We start from the raw sequence: 9,506 nt of genomic DNA, 5'->3' as shown, positions 1-9,506 counted from the left end.
GAGACACTTTGAAAATTGAGATAATGTTCAATAAATTTAGCTAAATGTGCAATTTCTCCATGTTCTCTATGTTCACAGGGCCATTGCAAAAAATGTCCACAGTAAAAATCTGTGTGTAGATTGTTTGAAAGAAAATGTTTTTTGATAAAAGTTTAAGTAAGTGCCAGTACTGCTAAGATTATTAGCGCCCCCTAACTTCAATATTATTTAGATATGTGATTTTTTTTTTGCTAGACTGATGTGTAAATGCCCTACTAAAGCACGAACTTAAGTTTTATTGTTTTACTCACTGCGACTGGCGAAGAGAGAGAGAGCGGAATCGCACCGTATACGGCAGTGGCCGGAAATAGGGGGGCGGCCGGAGTTAGAGGGAAGACTGCTACGTGGTTCTATGGTGAATTTTACAAGACGATGTGATCATTTTTGTGGGCTTGACTTGCTAAACCCGGTGGCTCAGATTATACTCGGCTACGTAGCTGCATTACGGAGGTTTATAGTGTCGGATGAATTCGAGTTCGACTTCGATCACATTTACAAGAATAACGGTACCTCTAAATTTGAGTTTAGCTTATTGCTAGGCTATTGTCATGAATAATGTTGTTTTTGAGATAAGTTCATCAAGCCATTAAGGAAATATTGGACAAGAACTTCAGTATGTCACCATGTTTACATCTTTTAAAGTATAGCCCTGATGTGGTTTTAAATGAAAATCTGAATATTTCAACCCCTTAGATTTTAGATAAATATATTTCCAATAAACAATATATTTAATTAATTTAGTTCCATATTCAACCTTTTATTCACTCATTTACCCCTCACTGATTTTTATGACGTCTCATTTATGGCACCACTACTTTATTTACCCCCTCACTGTTCAGTTATAATGCAGTCTTCATGTAAAATGTCTCTGTCTCAGGAAAAATGTCTCAAATAAAGTATTTACTTCTATTTTTGTTTTATTTCAGATCAGTTTCATAAAGTTGCTCAGACAGATCCATCCATCCATCCATTATCTGTAACCGCTTATCCAATTTAGGGTCGCGGGGGGTCCAGAGCCTACCTGGAATCATCGGGCGCAAGGCGGGAATACACCCTAGAGGGGACGCCAGTCCTTCACAGGGCAACACAGACACACACACATTCACTCACACACTCACACCTACGGACACTTTTTGAGTCGCCAATCCACCTGCAACGTGTGTTTTTGGACTGTGGGAGGAAACCGGAGCACCCGGAGGAAACCCACGCGGACACGGGGAGAACACACCAACTCCTCACAGACAGTCACCCAGAGCGGGAATCGAACCCACAACCTCCAGGCCCCTGGAGCTGTGTGACTGCGACACTACCTGCTGCGCCACCGTGCCGCCCTCAGACAGATCCACTTAGCTGTAATCAATCCTCACTTCTGTAGATCTGGAGCGTTCTGAATGTCGAGGCCGTACCAGTCCTCGCATTTATTCTTTATCCTCACCAGGGCCATGGTGGGTCCGAAACTGACTCACTTCGGTGGACAGTGTCACAGCCAATCCACCTACAGCATGTGTTTAGATTGTGGGAGGAAACCGGAGCACCTGGAGAAAACCCACGCAGACACGGGGAGAACACAGCAACTCCTCACAGACAGTGACCAGAGGCAGGGACTGAACCCACCATCCACCCACTGGAGCTGTGTGGCAACAACACTACCTGCAGTGCCACCGTGCCGCCCAGTCTTACCACCTTACCACTGTAACAGTCCACCCTCGCGTCCTGCGCCTCCTCGGCCACCGCTAAAGAAATAAAAATCACAACTATCAACCAACTGAGCACTAGAGCGAACAGCACAGTGTAGAACTGATATCTACGGAGTCACAAAAGGATCAAAAAGACTGACTTTGTAAAACAATACTCACAAACGTAACAGAATTTGTAACTGAGTAACTACACACACGTAAAATTAGCTAGTGAAGAGCGTCCTCACCCTCTCTCCGAACCACAAACACTGGACAACATCCTGAGCATCCTGTGTACCCCACTGCTTTTGTTACCTTCTTCTCTGCTTTATTTACGTCGTTATTTACCCCTCTCTGTATTATGCACTGCTTTACTCCAACACTGTTGTTTATATATCCTTTACTGCTTTATTTACATTCTCCTCACTGTATTGTTTACCTGGAGGAAACCCACAAGGACAGGGGGAGAACACACCAAACTCCTGTTTTCTCTGTGCCTGTGTGGGTTTCCTCCAGGTGCTCCGGTTTCCTCCCACAATCCAAACACACACAGTAGGTTGACTGGCTTTCCAGAAGTTTGCATACGTGTGAGTGGCTGGGTGAGTACGGGACGCCCTGTGATGGATGGGTGCTCTCTCTTGCCCTCAGTGAATGTAGCTTGGCTCCGGTTCCACCACATCCTTTAACAGGATGAAGTTGTTACAGAAAATGAAACTGCGAATCAATGACTGAATGATAATTAATGTTGAAAAAAAAATTGTAAATAAAGGGTGGCATGAAAACTCCCAGAAGCTGTTAATAAAATTGAATAATAATAATGTTTGATAAACGTTGTGACATATCATTATTTATTATTTGATAATATAGCTAACATTAGCCAGTTGGCTTTAAAATAGAACTAGGACTTAATTACATTCAAGTTTAATGAATGTAGTGGCACTCTTCTGTGAGAGAATCTTTGCCGTTTCAAAGCAATGTGGTTAATCTACAGTTATTAGGTATTTGTAACTACCATTTTAACCTCAGAGTCGCAGCTTGGTATGAGGCGCGTTGTCATAGCAACGGTTCATCAACCGCTGTTAGTAAGATTTGGTGTAGTTTGTTAATATTTTTTTGTACTAGACTCTAACACTTTTTCACACTATTTATTTTACTATGCGCTGTATTTTCTGCGTAGTATTAGTGTGTAGCAAAGAGGCGGGAATAGAACAGAATAGAATAGCAAGAGTTTCAGTAATATTCCGGAATATTAAAGAACAGTGAGCATGATGTCACAGTCCCCGCCCCTCGCTCCTATAAAAGAGCGGGAGAGTCATTGTGATGTCATTTCAGAGCGGAACGTTTTCGAGTGAAGGTGAGTCTCCTTTTCTCTCTTTCTCTGATTCTCTCACATTTTCCTCACATTTTCCTACAGCTGAAGATTTAACGGAGGTTCATTGTTTTTAAAACTCTCCATTTACAGTGTAAACGAGAAAACAAAATGCCTGAGCAAAAGATCAACCCTATCACTGCTGTGTGTGAGGAGACAGGAAGGTGAGTTTTCAATGATAACGCTAACGTTTCCAGGTATTTGACTAATTTAAGAGTGTTTTTAAAATGCCCTGTTAGGCGATTATGACAGGATGGCCAGGTTACAGCGCTGAAATCTGGACCTGTATTTGTCCTGTTTTGACTGGACATTTGATCATTACCAAAATCCAAATGTAGTACACAAAATGGCAACGAGAGTGTTATTGCAGAGACCAGAGAGTGTACTATAGCCACCATTCATAACTAAATAAGCATTTCTACATGTGTAGGAGCGCGGCTGGCGAGGAGACAGCGGGCGGCCGTGACGACTTCCTTCAGCAGAGGATTCTGCCAGGAGTCCTGTTCTTGCTGAACAGTCGACTGGTGGAGTCCCCAGCTTCAGATGTCTCCAGGAGGGATTTTAATGAAGGACTCGCCCTGACCATCACAAACGAGGTAATCCAGGTCATTAAGAACACCAAAATGTCTCTTTGTGATGGTCGTCCCTGTCCAGTCAGTGAGGGCGAGGACACTGTGAAAGAGGAGGAGGCCGCGGAAGAAATGCAGACAGAGGCCTCAGAGGAGATGGAGGAAGAGGACGCTTGGTATGAGTTTTTGGAGAACTGGAGCCCAGAACTCAGGCAGGGGAGAACAGTCCAGAATGTGCTGGACTGTTCCAGCTGTTGCCCAGGCCTCAGTAGAGTGTCTGCTGCCATCAAAAATAGGATGAGGAGGATGTTCAGAAGAGCTGCTCAGTTCTTTAACAGACGGACAGCTCCTGCTCCCTTTGCTCCCCCACACTTACCACAGCAGGGAGCCAGCGACACCTCAGAGAGCCTGTCTACTGCGTTCTTTCCTAGCATGAACATTATTCCTGCCTTCAGACAGTCCCGGATCCTCCGTATCAACAACAGGGCCAGTGGAGATCCAAGTTTTCAAGGCGTAGCTCCCAACAACGAGTTCCTGAGGGCTATGGAGCCTTTCACTGAGGAGTCTGTGAAGGATTTTCTCCAGGAGCTGCTGAACATCACTGTCTGCAGATGCCGCAGAGCAAACGTTGACGAGATGTACGATCATCTAATGAGCATGGTCGGCTCTCTTGAGCGTCTGCGCACTATTACAGAGACACAAATCCCTGAGCTGTACAAAATAATCAGCGAGGCCACAATAAGGAGCACCTTTAATGTCCCACCTAACGCTCTGCTGATCAGGGGATGTCCAGAAGGGTCCATGCCACACCCAGAGATTCCAGAGTCCTGGGAGCGTGAGCCAGTGGTGGAAGCTGAGAATGAGCCCACTAGGAGAACAAGGCTCCGCTGGCCATTCAGGTTCCCCAGAATCAGATTCAGCCAGGTGTGTGAGACTTTTTATCGACACTAAGTCACTAACATTACAGTTAAGGTGGATTTTCAAAGCCAAACAACCTTTAAAATGATAAAAATAATTAGACAATTTGAAGATAATTTGGCATTTGGATGATGACAGGTAATGATTGTTACTTTTCTGCAGAGTGCTCAGGTGGTGTACAGCTGTGATTTTCCTTAACAGTTTTTCAGGAGGCGCAGACAGTGAGGTTTGCGATGTGCTCGTGGAAACACTGAGCACCGAACCTCAAGAATCAGATCTAAACCGAGCCTGGAGGTGAGGCTGAGAGCAGAGGTGGTGGTCAGAGTGTGGGGGGGCTGCTGCAGCTCAGGATGTCTTCCAGTGTTTGTGGTGCGGAGAGAGGGTGAGGACGCTCTTCACTAGCTAATTTTACGTGTGTGTAGTTACTCAGTTACAAATTCTGTTACGTTTGTGAGTATTGTTTTACAAAGTCAGTCTTTTTGACCCTTTTGTGACTCCGTAGATATCAGTTATACACTGTGCTGTTCGCTCTAGTGCTCAGTTGGTTGATAGTTGTGATTTTTCTTTCTTTAGCGGTGGCTGAGGAGGTGCAGGATGTGACGGAGTACTCCGTGGGAAACAGATGCAGTACTAACCCTAAAGGTATGTGAGATTTCTTTGTATTTACTGACAGCGCAGGTCACTATTAGATTAAAACTAAAAAGTGAAGGATGAATTTAATGATGATTGAAGTTTAACTGAGTAAAATAATCTGAGGGACAAAACAACAACAACAGTAAATAATAATAAAACACAGCGGTTCACTGGAAAGAACCAAGGTTCCAAGAATCAGGAACGGAGTTCTCTTGGTGGAAAAGCGTTACATTGAGTGAGTCACACATTCATGACATTTGATTTCTACACTGTGCTGTTCTCTCTAGTGCTCAGTTGGTTGATAGTTGTGATTTTTATTTCTTTAGCGGTGGCCGAGGAGGCGCAGGACGCGAGGGTGGACTGTTACGGTGGTAAGGTGGTAAGACTGGGCGGCACGGTGGCACTGCAGGTAGTGTTGTTGCCACACAGCTCCAGTGGGTGGATGGTGGGTTCAGTCCCTGCCTCTGGTCACTGTCTGTGAGGAGTTGCTGTGTTCTCCCCGTGTCTGCGTGGGTTTTCTCCGGGTGCTCCGGTTTCCTCCCACAATCTAAACACATGCTGTAGGTGGATTGGCTGTGACACTGTCCACCGAAGTGAGTCAGTTTCGGACCCACCACGGCCCTGGTGAGGATGAAGAATAAATGTGAGGACTGGTACGGCCTCGACATTCAGAATGCTCCAGATATACAGAAGTGAGGATTGATTACAGCTGAGTGGATCTGTCTGAGCAACTTTATGAAACTGATCTGAAATAAAACAAAAATAGAAGTAAATACTTTGTTTCAGACATTTTTTCCTGAGACAGAGACATTTTACATGAAGACTGCATTATAACTGAACAGTGAGGGGGTAAATAAAGTAGTGGTGCCATAAACGAGACGTCAGAAAAATCAGTGGGTGGTAAATGAGTGAATAAAAGGTTGAATATGGAACTAAATTAATTAAATACATTGATTATTGGAAATATATTTTTCTGAAATCTTAGGGGTTGAAATATTCAGATTTTCAAAAATATAAATTCAAGTCTTAAATCCAGACTCAGTTCAGCTGTGAATTTACCCAGTGGCCACAGGTCAGTGGAAGTGACGCTGGAAATAAGGTTAAATTCGGACGTTTTTTAGACGTCTTTTTCCTGATGTCGGTGTGACGTCCTCATATTTGTTGTTTACAGAAGTTCATTTCAAGTCATTTTCACGTCGCATTTCATTTTAATAAGTTTTCTTTCAAACCACACTTTAGTCACAAACAGCGCTGTGTGTTTAATCTTTCCTCTCAGGAACACGTCTGTAGCCACAAAATCACATTGAAACAAAGAATAAAGGATCATCGTCATCTTTGCTGTGTAATCCATTTCAGGGTCGAGGGAGAATTAAATACATAACGTCTAAATAACTTTTAAAAAAATATGTGAAAGTGCAGTTTTCAGTTATAAATAATATCTATTTACATCTATACACCACATTTAAATATAATTAAGTTAATAAAAGATTTAGATTAGATTCAACTTTATTGTCATTGTGCAGAGCATTATTACATAATTTAGATAAAGTGCAGTAGTGATATGACATTGTGATTATGGAAGTTAAAGTAACCATATATACATATTGAAATATAAAACATGTAAACAAAGTAACATTGTGTAGCATTGTTTACTGAAGGATGAATGAAATACAGCTTTACAGAAGGTGCAGTGAAATGATTGTGCAATTTTTGTTTAAAGTCAAATCAAATCAAATCAAATTTATTTATATAGCGCTTTTCAACTCATGTTGTCACAAAGCAGCTTCACAGAATTCCAGTAAGACAAAGATTTGACACGAAATGTAAAAACAAATGTAAAACCCTCAAGTGAGCAAGCCAGGGGCGACAGTGGCAAGGAAAAACTCCCCCAGCTGAGGAAGAAACCTTGGGAGGAACCAAGGCTCACAAGGGGTGACCCATCCTCCTCTGGTCAATCTACTGGTGATAATAGTTAGTAGTCCGTGAGAACTTCAGTGTAGGGGCAGCTTCAAGGCACTTGGTGGTTGCTGGAGCGTGGGCAGCTGGTCTGAAGCGTGGAGGAGGATCTCGACAGTCATCCATCAGTGTCCAGACAGACAGGTGGGCAGGTGTTTACTCGGAAAGATGTAAAGGGATGGAATTAGTTTTGAACTGTTTTGTGTTTGTAAAGTAGAAAATATAAAAATTTCCAGAGTGTGGCTAAGGACTCCGGCAGATCTGACTATGACAGCTTTAACTAAAAGGAGAGAACCAGGAGGACACACAGACACGGGAGCATCCTGAAACACTGGCATCCCTCCGCTCCACCGTCAACAAACCTGAGTGATTGCGAGAAGCGGCGGGACGACAGCACCAGCGTCTCAGTTTACTATAATTCCCTGTGTCCATGGACCCCCCGAATCTGCCGCCTTTATCTATGGGGGAGCATTCACTACCAATAGATAAACTAAACAAATGAGTTTTTAGCCTACATTTGAAGATTGCGACTGTGTCTGAGTCCCGAACATTTTCTGGAAGATCATTCCAGAGTTTGGGGGCTTTATAAGAAAAGGCTCTTCCCCCAGCTGAGGCCTTCTGAATTCTGGGAACAATTAAAAATCCAGTATTCTGTGATCTGAGTGAACGTGGAGGCTCATAATAGGAAATTGTATCTTGAAGATATTCAGGAGCGAGCCCATGTAGAGCTTTATATGTTAATAACACTATTTTGTAGTCAATGCGGAATTTAACAGGCAGCCAATGAAGTGATGATAAAACTGGGCTGATATGTTCAAATTTTCTAGTTTTAGTGAGGACCCTAGCTGCAGCATTTTGAACTAGTTGAAGTTTTCTTAAATTGCTGCTGGTGCATCCTGACAGTAGTGCGTTACAGTAGTCAAGCCTTGAAGTAATAAAGGCATGTACTAATGTTTCTGCGTCCTGAAGGGATAAGGCATTTCTAATCTTAGCAATATTGCGAAGATGTAAAAAAGCTGTCCTAGTGATTACTACCTATGTGTTGATCAAATGATAAATCCGGGTCAATTATGACACCAAGTTTTTTTGCTGCTGAACCAGGTTTAAATGGAAAGTCAGCGAGATTTAAAATTAAATCTGATAATTTATTTCTTGCCACTTTTGGACCCAAAAGCAGGACCTCTGTTTTGTTGCTGTTTAGAAGGAGGAAGTTACGCAACATCCAGCCCTTCACGTCTTTTACACAGTCCTCTATTTTCTTTAATCTGTGTTTGTCATTGGGCTTGGCTGAAATATACAATTGTGTGTCGTCTGCGTAACAGTGAAAGTTAATGTCATGGTTTCTTATAACTGTGCCTAGCGGTAACATGTATAATGTAAATAATAATGGTCCTAAAATAGAGCCTTGTGGAATTCGAAATCTTACTTTAGAATAATTTGAATATTGATAACGTTCCGTTAAGTAAGATTTGAACCATAATAGGGCTGTCCCTGTGATTCCAACCATGTTTTCTAAACTTTCTATGAGAATATTGTGGTCTATTGTATCGAAGGCTGCGCTTAGGTCAAGAAGCACCAACAGGGATACGTGGCCTTGATCAGAGGCAAGAAGATCATTTGTTATCTTGACAAGAGCTGTCTCTGTACTATGATGTTGCCTGAATCCAGATTGGAATTTTTCATATATATGATTCTTATGTAGATATGAACTAAGTTGTTGGGCCACAGCTCTTTCTAAGATCTTGGACAGAAATGGCAAATTAGAAATAGGCCTGTAATTAGACAGTGCACTAGCATCAAGATTTGGTTTCTTGATCATAGGTTTAATAACTGCTAGTTTAAAAGCTTTGGGTACATGGCCCAGACTAAGTGATGAGTTTACTATAGTTAGAAGAGGATCAATAATAGCTGGTAGTACTTCTTTGAGCACCTTTGTGGGAATTGCATCAAGTGTGCAAGTTGTACAGTTTGCGGATAATCTTCTCTAGTTAATTGTGGGAGTGGGTAAAAGGTTTCAAGTCTTTCTTTTAGAGTTACATTATGTTTTATATCATTCACATCGGGTGGCAGCCAGGATGGATTTGATCCTGTGGCTTGAGTTTGTTGTCTAATATTCTCAATTTTATTATTAAAAAAGTCCATAAAATCTTTACTGGTGAGAGTTGCTGGAATTAGTTGTTCAGAACCTGCTTGATTTTTTAAAAGCAGGTTAAAATAACGATGTGACGGGGTAAAGAGTACAGTCGGGGGGCAATGAAAACATAAATGAAGCAGTGAGGGGTAAATAATGATTGTTGTTATTTAGAGCGGTTGTAGTTGTCTCTTCCAGCCGCTGGGTGGCGGTAG

The 9,506-nt window shown here is 42.4% G+C and overlaps 1 protein-coding gene across 1 annotated transcript; it reads left to right on the top strand.

The window, feature by feature from the left end:
• The first annotated feature begins 3,056 nt into the window (after positions 1-3,056).
• Positions 3,057-5,949, top strand: LOC136677479 (uncharacterized). Its single transcript, XM_066655034.1, has 6 exons — positions 3,057-3,069; positions 3,178-3,248; positions 3,515-4,577; positions 4,773-4,953; positions 5,145-5,213; positions 5,531-5,949. Exons 2-4 carry the CDS (start codon positions 3,196-3,198, stop codon positions 4,794-4,796), a joined length of 1,140 nt encoding a protein of 379 aa, XP_066511131.1. The 5' UTR covers positions 3,057-3,069; positions 3,178-3,195; the 3' UTR covers positions 4,797-4,953; positions 5,145-5,213; positions 5,531-5,949.
• The last annotated feature ends 3,557 nt before the right edge of the window (positions 5,950-9,506 follow it).

Source organism: Hoplias malabaricus, chromosome X2, assembly GCF_029633855.1.
Source record: "Hoplias malabaricus isolate fHopMal1 chromosome X2, fHopMal1.hap1, whole genome shotgun sequence".
Lineage (NCBI taxonomy): Eukaryota > Metazoa > Chordata > Actinopteri > Characiformes > Erythrinidae > Hoplias > Hoplias malabaricus.
This window is presented reverse-complemented; position numbering and strand designations above follow the sequence as displayed.